This window comes from Crotalus tigris, unplaced genomic scaffold, assembly GCF_016545835.1.
Source record: "Crotalus tigris isolate CLP2741 ecotype Arizona unplaced genomic scaffold, ASM1654583v1 scf7180000024167.7108832, whole genome shotgun sequence".
NCBI classification, from domain to species: Eukaryota; Metazoa; Chordata; class Lepidosauria; order Squamata; family Viperidae; genus Crotalus; species Crotalus tigris.
The window spans coordinates 1,381,521-1,405,562 of record NW_024100417.1 but is presented as its reverse complement, the minus strand read 5'-3'; the positions used below and the strand labels follow the sequence as shown (position 1 = coordinate 1,405,562).

The 24,042-nt window shown below is 36.3% G+C and overlaps 1 protein-coding gene across 4 annotated transcripts in view; it reads right to left on the bottom strand.

Moving 5' to 3' along the window:
* Positions 1–24,042, bottom strand: part of FKBP5 (FKBP prolyl isomerase 5) — a 64,428-nt gene that overhangs the window by 12,338 nt on the left and 28,048 nt on the right. For 3 of the 4 annotated variants that reach the window (XM_039323386.1, XM_039323389.1, XM_039323388.1), the window contains exons 3-11: positions 23,754–23,898; positions 19,510–19,652; positions 16,386–16,500; positions 9,235–9,391; positions 7,960–8,050; positions 7,024–7,107; positions 6,412–6,597; positions 3,547–3,786; positions 902–2,901 (exon numbers count right to left, since the gene is read on the bottom strand). In XM_039323386.1, coding sequence (XP_039179320.1) covers positions 2,797–2,901; positions 3,547–3,786; positions 6,412–6,597; positions 7,024–7,107; positions 7,960–8,050; positions 9,235–9,391; positions 16,386–16,500; positions 19,510–19,652; positions 23,754–23,898 — 1,266 coding nt within the window. In that variant the 3' untranslated portion in view covers positions 902–2,796. Of the gene's footprint in view, positions 1–901; positions 2,902–3,546; positions 3,787–6,411; positions 6,598–7,023; positions 7,108–7,959; positions 8,051–9,234; positions 9,392–16,385; positions 16,501–19,509; positions 19,653–23,753; positions 23,899–24,042 lie in introns of those variants that run through there. The other variant, XM_039323387.1, reaches the window with a different exon arrangement.

Below are 24,042 nucleotides of genomic sequence, written 5' to 3'. Positions count from 1 at the left end.
GCTCATGAAAGTAATGTTGAAGGCTATAATTTGGTATAGAAATATAATATAATCAGCTATGTAATAAAATGAACATTGGGACATGAGTCCAAAATTACTGGTCAGTGTACTCTAGATAGCCATATTATTCCTCCCATCTCTTAGCATCCTGTACAGAAATTTGGGTATATGTGGAGAGGTATATAACAATTCAAAAGGTAGTATTAGCTGTGGTAAATAAAATTTAGTTTCCGTTAAATGAACAGAATAACCAACAAGAATCTATCACTCAAATTTCAGATAGCACCATCAGAAGATCTGCCTAGTACCAACAGATACTGCTTTCCTAATCAGAGACTGTTTGGGTATATCTCCATGTTATTAAAACAAAGGAAGCCGTGCTTCACTTAAAGTTTAAAAATAATGCCAATGACATTTTATCTCTTCTCTGTTCATGTTAACACAGGTAGTCCTTGACTTACAACCACAACTGAGCCAAAATTTCTGTTGCTAAGTGTTGTTAAGTGAGCTTTGCCCCATTTTACGACCTTTCTTGCCAGCATTGTTAAATGAATCACTGCAGTCATTAAGTTAGTAACATGGTCGTTAAGTGAATCTGGCTTCCCCACTGACTTTGCTTGTTAGAAGGTCGCCAAAGGTGATCACATAACCCTGGGACACTGCAACCGTCACAAATACGAGTCAGTTGCCAAGCAGCTGAATTTTGATCATGTGACCACAAGAATACTGCAATAGTTGTTAAGTGTGAAAAGTGGCCTTAAGTCACTTTTTTCAGTGCCGGTGTATCTTCAGTCACTAAATGAACTGTTGTAAGTTGAGGATTACCTGTATATGATTAAACAGTGGAATAGTAGCAGAAAAGAGAGAAAGAGAAAACAATAATTTCAATGAGAAAAGAACGGAAGAAGAAAAAAAACCTGCATTTTATCAGAGAAGAAAACCACCAGGAAAAAAAAGTTAAGCATACGTTAAATTCCCAGTGAAATTAACACTGAAAATACTAAACAAATTTAAAATATAGCAGTGTTGCCCATCTGACATACAAGAAAGCAAAATGCCCTATACATTCTGTAATGGAGGTACAGCTCTATGCACAATGAAATGTAATGTTCCATCACAGATCAGTAAACATGTTGATCCAGACCCAGAGAAAAAATTAGTTTCATAAGCCCCAATGAAAGCAATGAGGCAAACATGCTGCCATTTCAATGGGGCTTAAGTAAAATTATATTTCCCTAGGAATGAACACTCAAATGCATTTCAGTGCTATTAATGAATGTTTGAGATATAATGCAGACTGATATGAGCCATCTGCAGCAAAACCTCACTGCTTTATCCTGAAAAAAAATATTTAAAAAGTATTTATTAGGACTGAGTGGTGTTTTGAATCTGAAGGCAAAATGATTCAGATTCAAAGCTTTTTTTCTGAAGCAGCCTCAGCTTTTCCAGGGATCTCCTGAAGATTTGGTGTGTTATTCTAGAAAAAGATGGGTTTGGTTTAAGGAGTTGCAAATAGGTGTTATTTGCACTTCTGTGCACTCTGAATCAACTTTTTCACCTTCATGTCTAAAACACTACCCAGTCCTACCATTTATAGCATTCAGAGTGGACCCACTTTGTTTTACAAAGCATTCAAATACAAGCTGACATCTTCAGGAGGATCCAAACAAGAGTTTAAAGAAGGATTCCCAGAATGAGCAAAAAGTTTTAAAATCAAATTATAAATTTAGTATCTAAAAGTGTTTTTAATGTTGCAAAACATGCCACCGTATTACTGATAAAACTAATCATAATGATTTTTTGAAAGAAAATGTTTTTCTTTCTTTTTCTAAAAAAAATATCCTGATTGTTATCATGCTATAAACTTGAGCAATGCATTCAATAGGTCTCAACACATAATTCAAGTTGATTACTGCATACATTTGACCCACACTGCAAGAAAAATGCATAAAAAGGAAAAAGGCTTCTGTCCTTGAGCATCCCTATGTCCACACCCAACTGATCCTGGAGAGGGGGGAAAAATGGCCTGGTTCAGTCCAGATTCCTTTCCCTTCTCCTGCAGCAGCTAATCAGCGCTGTTTGGTGCTGATTATATTACAGCCCAGTGGGGAATGAGAGGTGGAAAATGCTCATGCCCAGAAGTTGGCATTTCTGCTATACTCGGTCACCAACAGACTGGCGACCTTGCCAGCAAGCAATCATTTAATAACAAGAACCACAATAATAGCACGATTTGGACTACTCAGTTCCCTGAGAAACTATTGTGCTACAGAAACCCAATGGAACTACAAGACAGAGAGAATAAAATCCCAGGAGTCTGACTTTTAAAATTGTTTTCCACTTGACTCTACTAACACGAGAGTGGTACCTTGAATTGGCAGCACTTGGGCCTTTCTTTCTGACATACAGAATAAACCCATGTAGTGCTACCGTAAATACAACCAAATGCAATGCCAAATCTATACAACTGACAGCTCTTGTATTCTATCACCATATGGCCCTATCCTGGTCACTGTCTATCCATCTATAATCAAGAACCATTGTGGGTATTTGTTGCTGAACCATTTGTTCAACTTGATGTGGTCCCTTGCTCTCCTCGGTTTATGGTACACTGCTGAGCATGGTCACAGCAGTGGCAGTAATTTTATCATTTCTTGTGAAGCTTCTGGATAGGCTTTTGCTTCCACAATAATGCCTATTGAAACAAACTTTACATTAAACACTGTAGAATTTCTGAGTTCTTCAGAAACCTGTCTGGGTGCAGGCTAAATTCAGGATTGTCCTTCTGCTGCACAGTCATACATGGCCCTCTGAGTCACTGTCTTCAGTCACTGTCTTCTTAAGCTCAATTTCTGAAGATGGCTTTTCCTCCTTCTCTTCTGTAGTTTTACTGGCCTCCTCCTACAGCCAATAACAAATGCCCCGTGTGGGAGTTAGGGGAGAGGTACAAGCATAAGTTTGAAAAACAATAGGTCTTTCAGTCTAAACTGATCAATGAAAAAGAAACTACTTGCTAGGAACACTTTAACATTTGCTAAAACAAAGATGGGTATGAATGGAAAATGAAAGTTGTTTAAACAACTTCTGAATCATACAGTAATTCACAAAACCTCTGAAATTCTAAATATATATCTAGTTATAAATTGGAAGTATATAAAATGTGTATGTATGTTCTATATTATAAAGGTGCACTTTGAGCACATGAAAAAGTATAAAGTGATTGAAGGAAAAATACCTCACTGTTCTTTGCTAACTATTTTGATTACCATTCCATATAAATAAAAATCCTTTAAAGGCATGATTTCTACTGTCATAATAACATGACTGCAATTATTTCATTTCTACTTTTGTATAATGTTACAAGAATTTTAGCAGTGCTACCAGGTTACTGGAGATAGTTTATAATAAATGATTGTGACTAAAGCTCGACATTTTGTATGCATCAGACAAAGGAAATTGTATTATTACAATACTTCTGTACAATTCCTTAAGAACCCCTGTAATTTAACAATGGTTGGAAGGGGGCCATACTGGCAAGGTGCAAACCTTTGCATCTCTCTCTGCAAATTTCTTGAACATGTTGGCATATATCTTTCGGTCCCGTTCATTGTGCTCCTTTGTTTTCTTCTGACACATGGTAATTTGTGACTTGGCTGCCTTATTCTGTGGATTCACTTCTAGCACTCTCTGAAAGTCACATTTTGCCAGCTCAAATTCATTCATAAGCAGTCTTGCCTCTCCTCTTCGGTACAAGCCCTTTTCATTGGCTTGATCCAATGCTAAGGCCTGCAAGCAAGCATTCTTACAATTAACACAAATTAAAGGTGGGAAAATTCCCTCATAATAAAAGACATGGTTACTAATGCCAGTAACAAAACTATGAACTTCAGCTATTTTTAAAATAGGAAAGTCAAACTAAAGCTCCATACTGCATATGCTAATGTTTATAGTATAATTAACACTTACATATCAAAAACAGAAACCAAAATTCAGAAGTAGAATGTTTTTACCAGATTGTTTTACAATGACACATATGCTTCTAAAGGAATAAGAACAATATTACTGAAAAAGTAAAGTATTTAAAAATCAATCATGGCAATCTGTCTCTCAAATATTCTGTCATTAAATTATGAAAATCTCTTAAACTAAGCTTCAAAATGGATTTTTTTTTTTTTGCTCCAAAGGCAACTGGATATTTAGATATTGTGGAGCACAGGCTTTTTACAGCTACAAATGGAATATTCTAGAAATAGTAATGTGATATAATGACTAAATGTAAATGGATATAATGCTTAAAACTTCTAAATGGAGGCTCGACAGAAAACTTACAGGCAAAGTTTGGACGATGACTCATAAAGCCCAGATATTTATAGTGTTGACCAAAAACACATGCCTTTCTTTTATATAATTATCTCAGTAACATAAATGTTCTGTCTCACTTTTAACACATTATTCTAGCTGTACTATATTCAGAAATCTGTATACTTGAGGAATATCTTGGGAGAAAAAGCTTTAAGCTTGTAATTTTGAAAAACAATATAGAACAAGAATCAAGATATTTAATACACTGTTCAGAGACATGATACAAAAGTCAGCCAGGAGTTTTATCAACATTTTAATCAGCGCAATGAGAAAGGACTGGGTGAGATGGCTAATAATTTAGATTAAAGAGACCTTTAAAAAATATCTGCTGTAAACTTTCAGCACAAGACTGGTATGAAGAGGATAAAATGTAATCAATAGAACTTTAAAGTTTTGTGTCTGGGTAGCAAAAATATAAAGCACTTCTACAACATGGGGGAGATCTGGCTTAGCAGTAGTATATGAGTGTTCTCGTCAGTCACAAATTAAATATGAATCCAGCAGAGTGATGCATCTGCAATATAGCAAATGCTATCTTGGAATGTATTAATGGGAATAGGGTCTATATCACGGTCCCCAACCTATGGGCCATGGTCCACTATTAGGCTGCGGCCTCTTGGCCAGTGGGCCGCAGCAATGGCTGACCAATGTGCGCACTCTGCCACTCTCGCAACACCATTTGTGCATGTGCACAGGCGCGAATGGTGCCACTAGCTCCGGATGGGTGTGCGTGTCCAGTTTGCGCATGTACAAACAGGGCTGCTAGCGCCGGGTGGGTGTGCGTGTCCTGTTAGTGCATGTGTGAATGGGGCTGCTAGCACCAGGTGAGTGTGCATGGCCCATTTGTGCATGCGCGAACGGGACTGCTAGCACTGGGTGGGTGTGCATGGCCCGTTTGTGTGTATGTGAATGAGGTTGCTTGCACCAGGTGTGTGTGCACGGCCTGTTTGCGCAGGTGCAACAGGGCTGCTAATGCCGGGCGGGTGTATGCAGCCCCTATGCGCATGTGCAAACAGAGCTGCTAGCACTGGGCAGGTGTGCATGGCCCGTTTGTGCATGCGCAAATGTGGCTGCTAGCACCAGGTAGGTACGCGTGGCTAGTGCCGCGCCCGTGTGTGTAGCCCTATTTGCATGCACACACGTGCACTAATTTAGAAGCTGCTCTCCTTCCCTCCAGACCAAAAGCCCGGAAAGGTTGGAGACCTCTGGTCTACATCATAGGAAGCAATTGTTCCATTCAACTCTGCTTAGGTCAGACCCATTTGAAGTACTGTCTCCCACTCCGATTAGCAAAAAGGACATGACGAATTGAAACAAGTTCAGCAGAGGTCTACAAAGATGACTAATCTCTGGAAAGGAAACTCTTTAAGAAACAATTCAAGGATCTGAGTAGCTTAGCCTATAGAAAAACAACTGATGGGTGATGCAATAACAATCTGTAATGGGATGTGGAAATGACCTTGGCAGATAGGAGGAAAAACCACAGACTAGAGAACTGTCAGACAGATAGCAACCAAATCTGCAGAAGAAATGGGGGCATAATAAATATCTTAGAAGGGACCTCCCTGGTTTCTTGGACTATAAAGATGAGGGGTGAGAGATGTATTCTGTCAATGTACTCTTACAATAAAGTCAGAGTTAGTATTTCTGGGTGTCTTGTCTGGACTACCTCCCAAGGCTGACACAAATCTATATTAAAAATTATATAATGTATAAAAATAAAATTATAAAGTTGCCTTTAGTTCCCCAAATGCTACAAAATTATTTTATTGTATTTTAATTACATAATACGAATAATTATCCAAGAACTTTAAGAACTTAAGTTATCTTAAGAACTTAAGTTATCAACATTTCTATATTTAATAGATATAGAAATATCTATATTCTTTCTTTGTAAAGCTTTTTTTGCATCATTTTGATACTTATTTCTAGTATATTTAATTAACTGGAGCAAAAAGAAGAAGAAGGAAAATTAAGGAGATTGAGAAAATACTGTAATCCAACATCAATAGTGCTTCCCCAACTCCATGAGGTTAGATGTGTCTTTACCTTATTGCAGTACTCAATTGCTTTAGTGTATTCCCGTAGCTTTAAGTAGCACATAGCAAGGTTGAGGAAGGCTGCCAACAATAAAGATTCTGAAGCTTTAGATTCCCTTTCTGATAAGCCATATTCCATTTCTAACCAGGATACAATCTTTCCATACTGAATTACTGCTTGCAAGTACTTGCCTTCCTAAGAATAAGATCAAAAAAAGTTAAAGATGAGTAGTACATTGAAAAGTCGAACATATTTATTTCTTAAATGGTTATAATTTGAACAATCAGTAATAGAAGAATGAGGGGAAAGGGGAACATTTCAGTAGGAAAGAAGTGGCCAAGTTGCAATTAAAAATTTTAATACCAGAAAGCTGTAATATCAAATGCCTCTGTTTTGGCTATATTATGACAGATCAACACTTACTGGACAAGAATTGTTCAGAAGCTCTCCAAACCAAAGCTTAGAGACAGTTCTACTTTTAAGAAAGCTATATATCATTGAAAGGTAAAGACAAAGGTGGATGTTAAGAAGGAGAGATTCTCTGAGCAAATAAACTACGGATGACTTATCAATAGAAGACACGTTTTTTCATGCTAGCATTGCTAGAATATTGACACATACCTTAAAATACACAGTCCCTTTTTCTTTGACAATGGCAGCCTGTTCTAGTTTCTCTTTGGTGTCCATCTCCCAGGATTCTTTGGCCTATAACCAAGTATTTATAGTAGTAATCAAATAACAGAAAATGACATAATACTGGAAATCTAATTTATACTGTGTGACATAGTAAGATTTGTTGACTCTTGCTAATTTCAAATTTAGTGTTACTTAATCCCAATAAAAAGTCTTTTTAAACCACTATAAAAGTTAATAGCAAGCAATAAAATAATTATATATAAAAATATTCATGAATTTATATTTGGCTTTAGAAGTAAGACAGAGTGAAATCTGAAATAGCCCCATATTGATATCATTGATATTTCCTTTCCAGTCCAAATTATATTCGACTCCACTTAAATCTGTCCTGAAGACAGAGGAGTTAAAAAATATGAAAGGATAATCCAGAATCACGAAAGCAGCCTATACAATTCTCCTGAGGCTAGACAGATTTCTTTCATTTAAGTTTCCTTCCTGTGAACAGTTCCCATTATAGATTGGCATCAATGCTCCACCTTATGTACATCTTGTTCCTTCCCTGTACTTTACAGAGATGGTACATTCTCCATCACCCTAAAAAGGGCACAGCCTGTTCAGCAATTTTGCCCTGCCCTCCTTTCAGTACTGTTTGGCAGGACATGTTTTTTTTTCCCCTACAACTAGAAAAAGAAGTACAAAAGGAACAAGCCTAGGACAAGTCTTGGACCCCACCCAAAACAATAAAACACACACAAGAACACTGTGATCCTAGCTGACATATCTTTACCAACTTTTGTGACAAACATGCCGGATGGAGCTGGAAATGGGTCTTCCTAAATGTATTCACTGTAGAAAAGTTCCTGTGAGTAAACATCCAATGTGTACAGGATGGTTTGTTATTTGAAGAAATTCCATTCTCACCTTTTCAAAGCTTTTCAATGTAACTTCATACACAAGATCAGCATTTGGTTCTATGCCAAATACAGGCTTTCCAGCTTCACCAAACCCATATCTAAAACAAAGCATGGGAAAAAGTAATAACAGAAATTACACAGAATAAGGCACGTTATTCAGCATTCTGGATATTTACACTCACAGGGAGATAATTGGTTAGCTACATATCAGGCCCTGGAGACAAACATAGGTTGCCTAGGAAACCAATGTCTGAATAGCTCATTTGGGGCAAAACACTTATATCTATACTGGACTCAATGTTATTACTTTGTATTCAAATTGGAAGCATTCTAAGTGCATTCTATTCAATTTTTCACGCATTTGTTATCCTTTGTTTTTCAAAATCTTGAAATTACACTAAACACTGGATATGCAAATAGTAGGAATATTTGAAATAATTGCTTAATTCTATCTACACACTATTTAAATATCATTTTAAATATATTTAAAAAGAAATGGTTTATTCTAAAACAATTTACATTATATATGACTGATGGCAAACCTTTTACAGACCGAGTGCCCAAAAAACTGGCTCCGCCCCCACTCCACTCCCCTGCCCTGCCCTGCCTGCCCACAGAACCACTCATTGCCTCCAGGGCCCGCCGCAGATCGCCCAGGCAGCCCAGCAGTGCTATAGCGGCCGCACCCTCTGCCTGCGTGTGCCCTGCAGCATCAACTGCATGATAGGGTGTGAGGGCAGAGTCTTGTCTATGCTGTCTGGCTGCCATGTCCTTGGCTGCGCTGCTCCATGTGGGCCATGCTCAAAGGCGACTCTCCTTCAGGGGGGCTGCTGGAGAGGAGCGGGCCACGGGGGGGGGGGCAAGGCTGGGGCAATGGCACGTGTGCCCACAGAGAGGGCTCCGAGTGCCGCCTCTGGCACCCGTGCCATAGGTTTGCCACCACTGTTATATAATAGTCTTACTGTCTAGGAATGGTGTTAAGTATAAATGGGATCTATATAAATACTATGTAAAAATAGAATGAGAGCCAGGTTGTTGTAGTGGTTAAATGTATCAGGCTAGAAACTGGGAGACTGGGAGATCTAATCTAATCAGTTTATGATTTTGGGCCACTCACTTACTCATCAGTCTAGGAAGGAAGCAACGGCAAGCCACTTTCAAAAGTCCCGCCAAAAAAACCTGTATAGGCTTCTCCAGGTTGACACTGGAAGCCAAGACTTGAGTTAAAGGCACCAAATAAATAAACGGAGGGGGGAGACAAACATCCCCCCACATTTCTTACTGTGTTCCTATATGCAAGATACAGTGTTCTCCCCTTTGCATCTTCTCCAGAGCTTTATCAATTCCAATGGGAATGTCATGGTCTTCCCCTTCTCCAACAGTGAATGCTACATCTCTACAATCAAACATTCTGCCATCGCAAAACCCTTTCAAGTGGACTATATGGGACAGAGAAAAACATTGTAGACTGTAAGGCACTACCAACAACATTTCAATAAGCATCAAACAGCATGACCAAAAAACATTATTTGTTGGCATTCTTGTCTTCAGCATGGCTGGCATAGCAGAAGAACTTGGTCCCAAAACAAACTTCAAAATCATATTGTTTTTGACTTTTTCCCTATTTCTAAAATGGGACCATGCTTAAACTGATTGCTGTTAACTTTTTTTAAAAAAAAAACAACTAGATAAATTTTATTTACTTATTTATTTATTACATTTACATTATGTGCCACCAATCTCATCTAGAGGCAACTGTTCTTAGCCTACAGAACTGAAGACAAGTTTACTCACATTGTGGGCCAGTTCTCTGAGGCACTGGTGTGGACATGGCAACTCTCAGTTTCAGGCAGCAAAATCCTGCCTGATTTTGAACCCAGACTGGAATTCAGTGCTGCAAAAGTTACTACCATTCTGCCTGAACACAAAAAGCTGCCAAATGGCACGGCGTTACATTGGCAGGATATAATTTCTTTGAGAACAAGGTGAATTTAGATAAGAGCAAGGACTGAAAGGAGTAATTTACCTTTGTTGCCAGGCAAAGTATTACGTCTCTGTTCTATCAATGTTGTGAACAATCCATCGATTGTTTGCTTTATCACAGGTACTATAGATTAATATTACAATGTATAAATATTAATAGTTTCTGTTTGTGTTTTGTTGTTTTGTAATGGAATGACAAATGACAAGATTTCAGTAATATTCTTAAAGAAACCTATGTGCAGATTCTAATCATTCCCTTTCCATTATAGCTCATGAAAGAAAAAGAGAAAATGTATATATGCTGCCTACAATATCACTATGAAGGTCCATGCTTCTCTGGAGTATGATCAGGATAAAAGAATTTAATTTTATTTGCAAAATTAGCACAAACTATTGCAAATGTCTCAGAAATCTTTACAATTACACTTGCTAAGTAATATGCAAGCATAGGTATGGGAGTTTTTTCCCGCCTAAAAGCTAGATAAAATGATATTAAGTTGTAGAATGCTGAATACCACTCAACATAAATATGATCCTAGATATAAAACAAAGTTATAAGATTAGTAACAAGGAATTAAGTGGTTGAGAATTCTGGTGTTCACTGACCATTAAAGCTGAGGAGGGTTGGACCTGATTGAAACTGATTATAAGACTATCATGAAAACATCAAGGCCATAGGCTAGACTGGAAGTAGAAAACAATTTATGGAAGAAGGCAACTGTAAAATACTTCTGTTATGTTGCCCAAAAAATAACAATAATAATAATTGGAAGGCATCCAAATAGGGAAGGCTAAGCCAAATTGTTGTTGGCAGAAGTTATGCATCTGTGTATACGCATATGTAGGAACTGGCATTTATACATGTGTGAGAATGACTGGGCATGACTTCTCTCACCAACCCTTTCTACCCTCTTTTGCAATCTCCAAACACTCGGTATAATCCACCAATCCCAAATTGGGAGTGTTAAATTATTCAAAGAATACAAATCCTGTATTCATTCTAAGCCAATAATGGGGCTATAAAGATGGGCAAGATGTCTCTCAATGACTGTAAAGGGAAAAGCCCAATGGCACACTGGCATGACTTGTTCTCAATATAGCTTAAAGCTTACATCAAGTAAACATAGTAATTACTAACTGACAGTGTGTTCTACAATGGAAGTACATTAAGAAATGGAAGTCATGTAATGGGCATGCTCAAGGTCAGGCCACCATAGGAGACTTACCTATCCATAAAAATGGTTTTCTTGGCCAATCATAAAAGATTCATTTACTAAAAGAGGAACTATTCCTTTCCTCACCTGACAATATAGGGTGCATTCTACCATTCTATTGGGATCTTGGTGGGTACAAATAGATATAATAGGATATTTATTTATTTATTTTGGCAGCATTTATTTATCTGTTTATTTATATTTCATATTTCTGAACAATCCATCTCCTCAGAAAGGGGCTCTGGACAATGTACAACATAATACCATCTCTCTAAAAATCATTTTCGAAGCAATAAAGACAGGAAATCAGTAGAGATGCCTGCGAACATTCCAGAACCCAAGGCACCAATTGCCTATCTCTGCACAATTCTGCTCTAACTTATCACCAAAAGCAGGCCACATATGAAGTCTAAACTAGAGATTAATCTATAGACTAGAATCTGCAAACAAATCCAGAACTGTATTTAGGCAACACTGTTCTAAATGCCTACCACATTAACAAAAGTTTGTTCAATTGCCCATCATTCAATGTAACATTTGTACTCATAATGTATTCCATACTTTTCAATCAAGGAATGCTAAAGACATCTATCTTGCATAAATAAAAGATTCAGGTCAATCAGCATGATTTGAATTTAAGTGATGGAGCTTTACATTGTTCTTTAGCTTACCAATGTCAGAATGTTTCATTATCATTAACATTGCTATTTGAGTGGTCCATGGATTAATTTTACATACACTGAGCATTTTTTAATTTTATTTATTTGCATTACTGACAATGTCCAACCTTCCCAGACAACTTTGCTAGCTTAAGCAATGCTTCAGGCATTTCATGAAAAAGTTTCTAGTCCAAGAATGTTCATAATACAACACTTTTATTTGTCCTTAAGGCCCTACAACCTCTTGTATTTGTATCCCGCATAAAAATTAGTTGAATCCAAGTAATCCTTTGCTTCTCCCTTGTAATTTTTGACCCTTGGCCTTCACATACTGAAATAACTATTTTGTGTTCTAATAAAAACAATTGCCAATATAAATATAAAACAAATATAAAACTAAACAACCCTCTCTCCTTAAAAGCCTGTATTGCACTGGAAGCCAACATTACGATTTTTAGGTATCTGTGGATCATCAAGTATGCATATCATGAAAAAATTGAAATGTAACAAGATGCCAGAAACTTAGCATAAAATGCTATAAAATAAAATTGGATGGGAATTCAAAACCACTTTCCACCAGAGATTTTGTTCACATAAACAAGGAGCTCAAGTTCTTTTGAAATGTGAACTTCATTCCATTATTATTAATATACATTCTACATCTTACATTTTTTCTTTTTATTTGACAATCTCTTGAGTACAATCTCTTATACTGCTGTATATCAATAGAAAAATATATTTTTCTGGATGGAAAAACAGAGCAAAAACCATGTCCATCTAATTCACTACTGTCTGTACAGTTTGGCAATATGATAAAAAGAATGTGGCTCTGAATTCTAAGAGCTCTCTCTTTATGTCTGAGAAACCACACTTTTTGCCACAGATACTTAAGATCCTTGGAGGTATGCTTTTCACTTTTCAAGTCCTGTCCTATGACTCTCCAATTGCTGGTAACAATTGTTTGTCTTCTGCAAAAACATACAAAAGGAAATCCAAACAGTATTTTCCTTTTCTTGAGCAATGTGAATCTTCTTTCCAGGTATCCCATCTGAGGCAATATTTAGGTGTTGTATATATTTTTCTGAAGTATGTAATGAGTGGCCTAAAGCAACATGAAACCTGTCTACAATGATACATGAATGTCTTGCAATACTAAAGTTGTTAGTGGCTGTGTCCCTGGAGCTAAGGGGTCAGAAATACTATGGCATCACCTTATGTGTTACAATACGTTTGACCAGTAGATATGTAATCGCCCTGTATTCTTAGGCAGCATATTGGGCTATTGTCCAAACAGAATCTACTAGTAGCTGTGAAGGAGTTTTCAAAGATTTTAATCTATTATTTTAAAGACATTTCTATTTTCCGGGTATAATTTAGAGTATATGTTATGTACAACAATCTTCCTGATGTAAAGTATCATCGTATATTATTGTTTTTGTAGAATTTATATGAGCTGTCCACTGAAAATAAGAGAAAAAGCAAAATATTTTGTATTACTGAAACTGGGCAATAAAATGTCATCCTAATTTTAAAAGATAGAAGTTCCATTCTTTGGCATTTAGAATGAACTTTGAAGCTCCTTTTCCAGATAACAAAATGGGTTCTTGCAATGTTTTGTTAATTTTATAGTTTTCACTCAGTATTTTTATCAGGGGGATTTTGGCTAGGAACAAGTTTTATGTACAAATTTCAAAATAATTAGCTCATATATAAATATATTAGATATATACTAATTTGGGGGTGGTACCATTCTGTTCTGTGACAACAATCTTAATCACCTAAATTCACTCTTTGACAAAATGATTCTGCAGCAATTGTATAAATATAGTACAGGAAATAATTCCATAACATGATTATCAAAGCTTACTTAAATACTATCTGAAAGAGATCACTTGGGTTGAATTACACTTGGATTGCACAGTAAGAAATTCCAGCCAGACTAGGGAACATCAGTTCAGCTGTTGAGTTGACTTATTGTTCTCTCTGTGCCTAGAGCAATTTTGTTTTGAAGAGCACAGAACATTGTGTTCTTAATGTGGCTGGCACATGAACTCTGTGCACTGACAGCAATTTGTACAACTTGATTAAAACAGCAGAGGGCTGCATAGTAACTTGTAATGGAAATATCCAAGCACAGTCTGTGTTTTAGGAAGCATAGCAGTGAAATATGCCCTATCATTGAAGTTAATAAGACTGTCTTCATAAATCCTACCCTAAGATTTTAACACAATATGCATGTCCTAATTATAGTAATGTCATGACTCTTTGAATTAGCTTCCTAGCTAATGCTGGGTTTTACTACAACTCAATAGAAACACTATCAGTTAATGATTGTTGTACAAGTTTAATCATCCACTTGTCTTCAAAATACAGTCAGAACTACTTTTCTGGTTTTCCACAACCTGCTAGATTCATAATAAATCAATCAAAACATTTCCACTTTACTAGAGTTGACAAGAAATCTGAAATGGGCTCTCAATCCAAAGACTTTTGTCTCCTAAAATAGAGAATTATAACAGACATATTTATTTATTTGGAAAATGTATATAGTCACCTACTTACTCACATTGACTCTAGGTGGCTTACAAACAATAAAAACATAGTATAGAAAACAAATAAAAATTAAAAAAAAATATCCCCCAGCCTGGATGACAACACGCAGTCAAATAAGCCATTTGATGGTCTCCATCCCACTCTGGGTTCGCTGGCAAAATATATTTACTTCCTTTGGAGCATCTTATTTCCCTGCCAGTCACGACTTATTTTTAGGGTTGTTATCATAATTTTTGACTATACAGATACAATCTAGGTCAGAAGATGTGGAAACAATATGTTTCTCTGAATTGGCAATCCTGAGAAAGTGAATGACAGAAAAGAGGGAGTTAGAATAGAGATGAATAAAACTCCAGTCCTACAGGGATAACAGCCTACATGATCAGGGAAGGAAGCAAATGGGAGGATGGGGAAAAGCTTACTAACAGTGCATGGAGGACAGGCAGTCAACATCACCTCTTTTCCCTACAGTAATTAGTTTCCAAGATAAATCATTTTTTTAAAAAAAGATTTCCCCCCCCCCTCAAAAAAAGCAGAAAGCTAGCAAGAATGTGGAAGCACAATGCCTTGCCATTTGTGAATGTGTGCACATGCAATAAGCTCCAGGAGGTTGACCAGGAGAAGCTGATGGAGACAGAAATAAAATGTGAAAACTGGTAAAGATGTGATGGAAGCATCCCAGGTTCAATCTGACAGTTCTACTGCTGTTACAGAGAAAGGATACCACTCTAAGGGAACAAAAAATTATCCTTGAAAGTAAACAAATCCCATGGGAGATGGACAAACTACAGACATCTTCATCTGGCAAGAATATGTCTGTCAGAAGCTTCTATGTTGGGATTCAATATTAGAAGCATAGTGTGATGTACACACTGCTCCTACAGGCATGAAGCCTGTTGATCATTACATGCAATCTAGATATTCTAACATAAGTAATGAAGAACCCTATTCCACAGCATCAGTAGAATATTATTCTTCCTAATGTCAATAATGTGTTACCTAATAATTCTTTATAATTTAAAGAACAAGTTTATAAAAAGATAGACTATATTCTTTTTCTTTTCACAAGGGGGAGAAGAGAAGCCCTGGGAAACTCCAGCTTGATTTTAAAAAAAGTGTGTTAGAAAATTCAACTAACCTACACTTCTGTGCCTGGATCTTTTCTTTTAGACATATATCTGAAATTATTCAATTGTCTTTAGCTCCTATTTTCCATAAGCCTCATCGTTAATAAAGAAAGATGGGGGAGTTGAGGTAATTGTTTTCTCAATTAATGGAAAATACTAAGAGGTGGCTGCTTTTCATTGGTTTATATAATTTTTTTTTAAAAAAAACTTTGTGTGTCATTGAAGTTATATGCTTCCCAAAGAATATAGTTATTGGACATTTCTGAAGAATAGGCAAATAAACAATTTAAGATACCTATAAATATGTTTATTAATGATTTGTGGACTGGATTATATAATCAGGAAGGAAACATATTACATTATAGTAACCTTGCAATCATACTCTAAAGAAACCAAAAGCCATAATGGTGGGAATGATTTGCGATATTAGTATCTTATTTTCTGAGGAATTCATATTTAGCGCTAAAAAAACCCAGAAAGTGTGTAAATTGTAAGTATATGCTTTAGGGACCATTGTAGAATTTGGAATTGATATACTGTAGAGTTGTATCCAAAATCACAGGAAGGGAGAACTTGCAACACAATATTATTATTACTGTAACTAAGATGACATATCACCAAACTTTTGCCTCAACAGATAACCTTTCTCTTTTTAATATTTTAACACGTACCCACATACAAACAGAGAAAAAGAATATCCACCCTTCCAACTCTGTTATTCTGTTATATAATAGATTACAAATCAGAAATACTATTCATATATTATGGGGGTGACAGGATAGAGAAAAAACAATATTGCCATGGATTCTACTTTTACTGTTATAATATACTTTAATAAGACAGTACAACTATTCTGTGCAATGACAGTATTTTATATAGGCTGAAGAAGATACTCACTCTGAACTGCTGCTCCTTCATTGGGGTTAGAATATCCTTCACCTTTCTGCTTGATTCTACGAATGATGCCTCCATTATCAAATAAATCCTCTCCTTTGAAATCAAGCAGTTCAATCTAAATGAATAAACAAATAGCTCAAACTTTAAATAATGTAAATTTTGCATATAAAAACATATTGACAAAACACAGATGCATAAAATCTAAAGACAAATCCATATGATGACTTTTCCAGTGAGCCTGCTTTCCTCTATATTTATAAGAAATTGGATATATAAAATATTTAATTCAGCTATTGTATCCTTTTAGTAACAATATACTGACAGATATCAGGCACTATAACCAGAGTAATCATGGGAATCAGTATTACACGGACTTTATTCGAACCAATGATATGTCAAAGTTAAGTCACTCTCATCTAGAAATACTTTTTCCCCAAAATTTAGGATTTTTTTTTTTTTGTATTAAGCCAGCTAAGCATCAGCATCTAGTCAAACCTGACTGATCTTAAAATATTAGATGGATAGGAAGCTACCAAAAACAATTCAGGGTTATAGTGTAGAATTTAAGTTTTAAAAAATCCATATTAAAAACAATTGTAAATCACTTCCATTTTGTTGCTGAGAAAATCAAGCTGTTGAATTAAAGGAGTTTATTTTAACTTTTTTTTAGTTTACACATATTTCGCTGATTCTTTATTCCTTAAGCCTTGCCCAGGGTTCTGAGCAAAATCAGTGCATTCCTCAGGCTCTGTGCAATGCAGTTTTAGGCATAGCCCTCCATATTCTTTCTCAGTGTGATTATGCAGAACTGGTTTGGAGTCCCTGGTTGCCAAAACAGTATTTAAATGATACATTTGCAACAGTTATGCTATTTAAGAGACAAGAGCATATCTTTTTCAAGCCTGGTACAATTTTACCCCTGCAACATGATGTTTGAAGCATTGTCATTGACAGACTGTATAATAATAATAATAATAATAATAATAATAGTAATAGTAATAGTAGTAGTAGTAATAATAAAGTTGGAAGGGACCTTTGAGGTCATCCAGTCCAACCCCCTTGCTCAGGCAGGAAACCCTATAACATTTCAGACAAATGGCTGTCCAATCTCTTCTTAAAGATTTCCAGTGTTGGAGCATTCACAGCTTCTGGAGGCAGGTTGTTCCACTGATTAATTGTTCTAACTGTCAGGAAGTTTCTCTTTAGTTCTAGATTGCTTCTCTCTTTGGTTAGTTTCCATCCATTGCTTCTTGTCCTGCTCTCAGGTGCTTTGGAGAATAGCTTGACTCCCTCTTCTTTGTGGCAACCCCTGAGATATTGGAACACTACTATCATGTCCCCCCTCGTCCTTCTCTTCATTAAACTAGACATACCCAATTCCAGCAACCGTTCCTTGTAAGTTTTAGCCTCCAGTCTCCTAATCATCGTTGTTGCTCTTCTCTGTACTCTTCCTAGAGTCCCAACATCTTTTTTACATCGTGGTGACCAAAACTGGGTGCAGTATTCCAAGTGTCGCCTTACCAAGGCATTGTAAAGTGGTATTAACACTTCACGTGATCTTGATTCTATCCCTCTATTAATGCAGCCTAGCACTGCATTGGCTTTTTTGGCAGCTGCAGCACACTGCTGGCTCATATTTAAGTGATTATCCACTAGAACTCCAAGATCCCTCTCACAGTTACTACTATTGAGCAAGGTACCTCCTAAACTGTACCTGTGCATCTGGTTTTTCTTGCCTAAATGTAGAACCTTACTTTTTGCACCATTGAATTTCATTTTGTTAGATAGTGCCCAATGTTCAAGATCCTTCTGTATCTTAAGCCTGCCAGATTGGCATCATCTGCAAATTTGATGAGTTCCCTATCTATCTCCTCATCCAAATCATTGATGAAGAGCACTAGGCCCAGAACAGAGGCCCGGGGCACTCCATTACTCACTTCCCTCCATGTAGATGCAGTTCCCTTGAGGATAGCTAACCAATTCACAATTGTAACACAAAGTAGTTGGGGGCATAATTTAGGTCACTCAAACTTCCCACTAATGTAAATTTGTCTCATAGTTTTTATAGAACATTAACAGAAATTTTATAATTAAATAAAAATCACAAGTCCAATGCAAGATAACAAATTCGTAATGTTTCTTCCTGTGAAGGCAATATATTTTTATTGGCAACCCTTTCAACAATTTTGGAAACATTTTGTGGACTGCAAATAATTTTGTGGCTAGTGTCTTTTATGTTACAAAAGTTTGAAAGATAACAACAAATCAAGTTTTATTCATGTTAGCAATATTTACAAGATTTATATAGATGGAAAGGTAGTTTTTATATCTTTAGTTATAAGATTATGTTTTCAGAAGGCAGTAATTGTATGAAACTTTTTCCAAAAGTTCTGGAGCTTTAAAGCTATCTAGCATAAATAGCTGGTTCAGATTACTGTTTTATCCATTGAATGAAAAAAAATGGAGAAACAGAAAACTGATTTTAAGTACCCATTTCATCTCAGAAATTATACTTCTATTTATACAACCTGAAAATGCATTTGCCTTCCTTGTAGCCACATCACACTACTGGCTCATATTCAATCTGCAATCAGCTACTGTGCCAAAGATCATTTTTGCAAGTACTGGTATCAAAGCAAGTATTTGGCATCATGTATCTGTGCACTTGATTTTTGTTTCCTTAAGTACTTTGCATGTCTCTCATATTTAATACTGTTATTTTCAATCAATTTATCCCACTTTACAAGATTATTTTGATTTTTATTTCTTTCTTCCAGTGTATTAGCTATCTTTTCTCATTTGCAAAACTGATTAAGCATTGCTTCCACCTCTTCATGCCTCATTTTATGTGTAAGACTGGATTGCCTGCAGACTTTAATTTTTTTAAAAAAATATTCTGATTATGCAAGTACATTTTCCCAAAATAAGAAATACAAACGTGAATGTTATTGGTTTTATTGTTCACAGCTCCCATATGAATTATTTTAACAAATAGATGTATTAATGATATAAAAGCATAATTTACATAGTTTTTATACATTTATATTTTATTGTAGTTCCTTTAGAACCATGGAATTTGAATACCTCTAACAAATAAAAATAAATAATATTTGATAAAGCTTACCTCAAAAAAGAGGGTTGCATTTGAGGGGATCTTTGGTACACTACCAGCAGAGCCATATGCATATTCTGGCCTACATAGCAAGTGGCAGATCTCTCCTCTTCTCATGGTGGCGACCCCAATATCCCATGCTTTGATAACCTGACCTAACATAAGGAAAATTTCAATTTAATAATTTTGTTCAGTAAGCTTTTCTTGAATCATTTAGAAATACACAGTGTCATGGTCAAGTGACAAAACAGGGCACTGTACTAAGCTTTAAACTGTATGCCTCAGTGACTTTTTTATCTGATAGTTTAAATAAAGTGTAAAGTGCTTTATTGAAGTGGCACTCATTTCAGCAAGGAAGTTCTGCATAATCATCCAATTCAGACTTTACACTACACTGGATTTTAGCATGACCTGCAGAAGCTTTTCTGCGCTGAAGCCTTCAGCTGCTTGTCTTCCATGTATGAAGTGGCTGGAAAGGAAGACAGCTTAGGAAATCTTTTTCAGGGTTTCAAGTCCTTCCTGCATTTTGGTCACAGTGACAGCCAAGTATTCTGTCCAGACTATGGTCAATGTGATTTCTGATTAGGGGAATCCCTCCTTCTTTTTGCTCCCACATGAAAGCAAGTGGTAATTACTTTCACTTCTCTGGGTATGGCTTTTGAGGGCAGATGAAAGCCCCCCCCCACCTGCCCCAGTTTTACATTTCTCTCTATTACTTAGGCTAAAAAAGGATCCTTGGCAGAATTCTTGTCAATTCTGCCTAGTTAAAAGTAAAAACAAAAACAAACTTGGCATTTCACTGGTCCTCTGCTAAACCTGTTCAAACAATAGTATTTTTTTAAAAAAAGGCATAGCCAACATTTCAATGTTCTACTACTGAACCTGAAGAAAAGGCATTTCTTGGCAGGCAGCCCAGTACAAAATGCCAGGCAACGGCAAAGGCAGAGGGTGGGGGTGGAGGAGGGCATGATGCCCATCAGAATAAAGAACAGCCAATTGCAAAAGAGGCATTTGTGTAAGACAAAGTGAAACACAGCAAAAATAATGGACTGTTAGGCTTATTGCAGAGGAGAAAAACAATTACTTTTGATGGAAAGTAGAGAAAGTCAGGTAAGTTCACCTTCCTAGGAGCCTAAAATGGCTGAAAACAATGTAATCTGTTTGTGCCCTTAACAAGGTGTGGTAATCTCTATTCTAACTGGGCCAAGCAAAAAGTGCAGATCAGCCCTTAATCTCACATGTTCATCTTTTCTTTAAGCATGTGACACTTGCTGGCACATAAGGGTCATTTCTTCAAGGCAAACCAGACTACAAAACCAAATGTATGCAGGCCAATAACATTTCTATTATAAGGATATAGTAACAGAATCTTGCCAGTCTGGATGTGCTCTCCCACCCCCCTGCCCCCCATCTTTGTAAGAACTAGGGAGTCATTTTCTTAGGCTACAAGTCTACCCTGGAGTCAGGCTTATTTTATCTGACCACTGATTTGGTAATGGTTCTTCCTCTTATCCCTCAAGATCATTCCCTTATCCCATACATATGACCTTTGCTTATGAAATCAGTATCCTACTTCATCCAAATATAGGAAAATATGATTTGTACATTTCAGCAATGATTAATGATTTAAAACAGAGGTTCCCAGCCTTTTGGGCACCAAGGACTGGTTCCATGGAGAAAGGTTTTTCCACAGATGGGGCTTTCCTTATTCATGTGGACCAGTTGCTGGCATGCCACGACCTGGTACTGGTCCACAGACCGGGGGCTGAGGACCCCTGATTTAAAATACAAAACTGAACTTGTATAAAATTTGCCAGTCTTATAGTGTAAAATTTAAGTTTCATGGCTCAGTGGAATTCCACTACTTCTTCACTGAGAATGGCAATCCATCCACTTTCTAGGGCAGAAATGTGTATTACAAAACTTATACACTAGAAATTCAAGATCCATACATAATAAATGTACAATTTTTCTCAAGCCTTTATGTTTGCCAAAATCAAAGATCTCATTGGAGTTAAAAGAAATTCAACTTCAATACTTTTGAATTATTACTGATGGAGACTTCTTCATAGCAGGACATAATCACACATAAAAATGGCTTTGAAATTAAAGAATGTAGAACTTAGTATTACTGCTTTTGCTTAAACTTAATAGGCCAAAAAAATCAGTCCAAAGGTTGTATACATTGTCAATTATAAATTACAAAAACCTATGCTGCCACAAGAAATTTGTTAGTGTTCAAAATGTATTTTTATGTGTATTGTTACAGATGTACCTTATTATTTACCTAAATATTATCTTTCTCAAAAAATATTAAGGTTTCCGTATAGTGCTTAAGCAATTTTTTTAAAATAAAAAAATGCAATTAAAACTATGTTGTTTTATTACACTTTGACACATCAGAAAAAGAAAGGAAGATTTCAATGGAGCTGCAATCTGATAATCTGAAAGCATTCCCAATGTCCAGGAATTAGGGCAGAATCATTTTCATATCAATGGAAATAGTAAGATGCCCTTCTCTCTTCTTGCCCACATTCTCCTTCCATGCTCAAAATCTGCTCCAGAGCAGATTTTGTTGATGAATGAATGACAGGCTGAAAGAAATTGTCTCTTTCCATTCGGATAGCGGAAGCCATTGTGGTAGCTGATAAACATCCCATCCATTCTACTTTACTTTTAAAATTTAGCAAATATTTGACTATGTTTCTTTAAAATGTTTGTTTCTTTCCACTGTTAAACACATTTTCAGTTAGGTGCATTAATAGTAGAAGGTCTGATGAAAACCTCTAGATTAGAAGTACTACGGTTGAAAACAAATCCGGAGAAAGACTTTGGAGAGCTGATTTTATTCAGATCACATCTACATGTGCTCCAATGCTTAGAGCAGGCATGTCAAACTGCCAGCCCGCGGGCCGGATGCGTCACTCTGAAACCGCGCCCATTCCATTGCCGGCAACGGGGAAAAAGTCGCGATACGTCGTGCAACGTGGCGTAACGTCGCGAGTTTGACATGTCTGGCTTAGAGGGCCAGTTGACACAAATGATTATAAAACAGCTTTATACATCCACATAGGTTGAACAATGAACTTCTCTTCCTTCACAGTTCTGCAATCATGCTGCTTGACAGCTATGCCTAAATTCCTCAGATGAAAAAGAAACTTACTGTGTCAAAATTGTAAGATCTGCCTTTTTTGTAAAACCAAATCAAAAAGATACAGTATTGCCATTAGCTAAAGTATTTTTCCAGTCAAAATAAACAGTGATATGCAGTTTTATATAATGTATGTATTTTTATTAAACTATTTCAGATTGTAACTGATGGGGAAGGAAGCTACGTATTTTTATGTTCCGTCAAAACTGAAAAGCATATACAAAACCAGTATGTCAGGAAGAAAGGTCAGGCATTTGATTCCCCACCCATAATCAGTAACAGATACATCACATGAGGTCACTAATCATGTAAATTTTATTCACATCTGAAAACTCCAGGCTTGCTTTAAAAGTATTTATAAACCTACAAGAAGCTGGCCATTGCCCAATGGGTGGATGAAGATTTCACCATCTGATAATTCTTAATGTTTACAAATAAAGCAAGTCTTGTGTTAGCCTTGATGGTAAACTAGAAATTTAGTCCCTGCCTGGAAAAAGAAGGGAGTGAGCATATATGTTTTGCTACTCATGCTTGCACAAAAACATTAGGAAGTATCTTTTTCAATTAAATATGGCAGCATGCTTTCTGAATTATAGAAGTGATGGTGCAACAATATATCCTATTTTCACAAGAACTGCTAAGGGCGAATCTATCCTAGAAACCTGAATTATTAGAGCAAATTAGTATGATAACTTCATTCAAGAAACTAAGGACTTGAACATTATAAACACATATACAAAGAATTTTCCTCTAAAAGGCCTCTAATCTTATGACAGAAATATAATTTTAAGTCTTCCAGCTTGTGGTGGGAAACTGTAAGACTTAAACCATTTTGTAATGTTTGCATCTTCAAAGCAGCCAAAAATACCATCTCAAGTTAAGGTCAGCACTTTATAGCAATATTATGAAGGAAAAAAATACGGAGTGCCTGATTTGCTGCATAGTGACAGATCCATATACTTGCCAATTCTTAAGAGTTTTCTCTGCTCTTATAGTCTTTCTGAAAACAGGATTATATACAAATATATTGTAATTTTGTTGGAAAAAAACCCCATTTATATCCCTAAAGCTCTCTTTACCTTTCTCCACCTTTTCCACTCTTTACCTTTGCCCAGGCTGAAGATAAATGGCTCATTCCTGTCACGGCTGGAATCAAACTTTTTTCCATTGGCCAGCTTTCCTTTGTAATGGACATAAACTTTGTCTCCAATCATAGGAGATTCATCCTTATTTCCTGGTTTCTTCACAATCTAGAATTAGGATATGAAAACAGGTAAGGTAAGAGGAAGTGTCCAATTCCTGGCCAATGAACCATAATAAGAACTGAATGATAAACAAAACTTGGTGGACAATACATCAGCACATATTAAAAGTAACTATAAAAATGTAAGGAA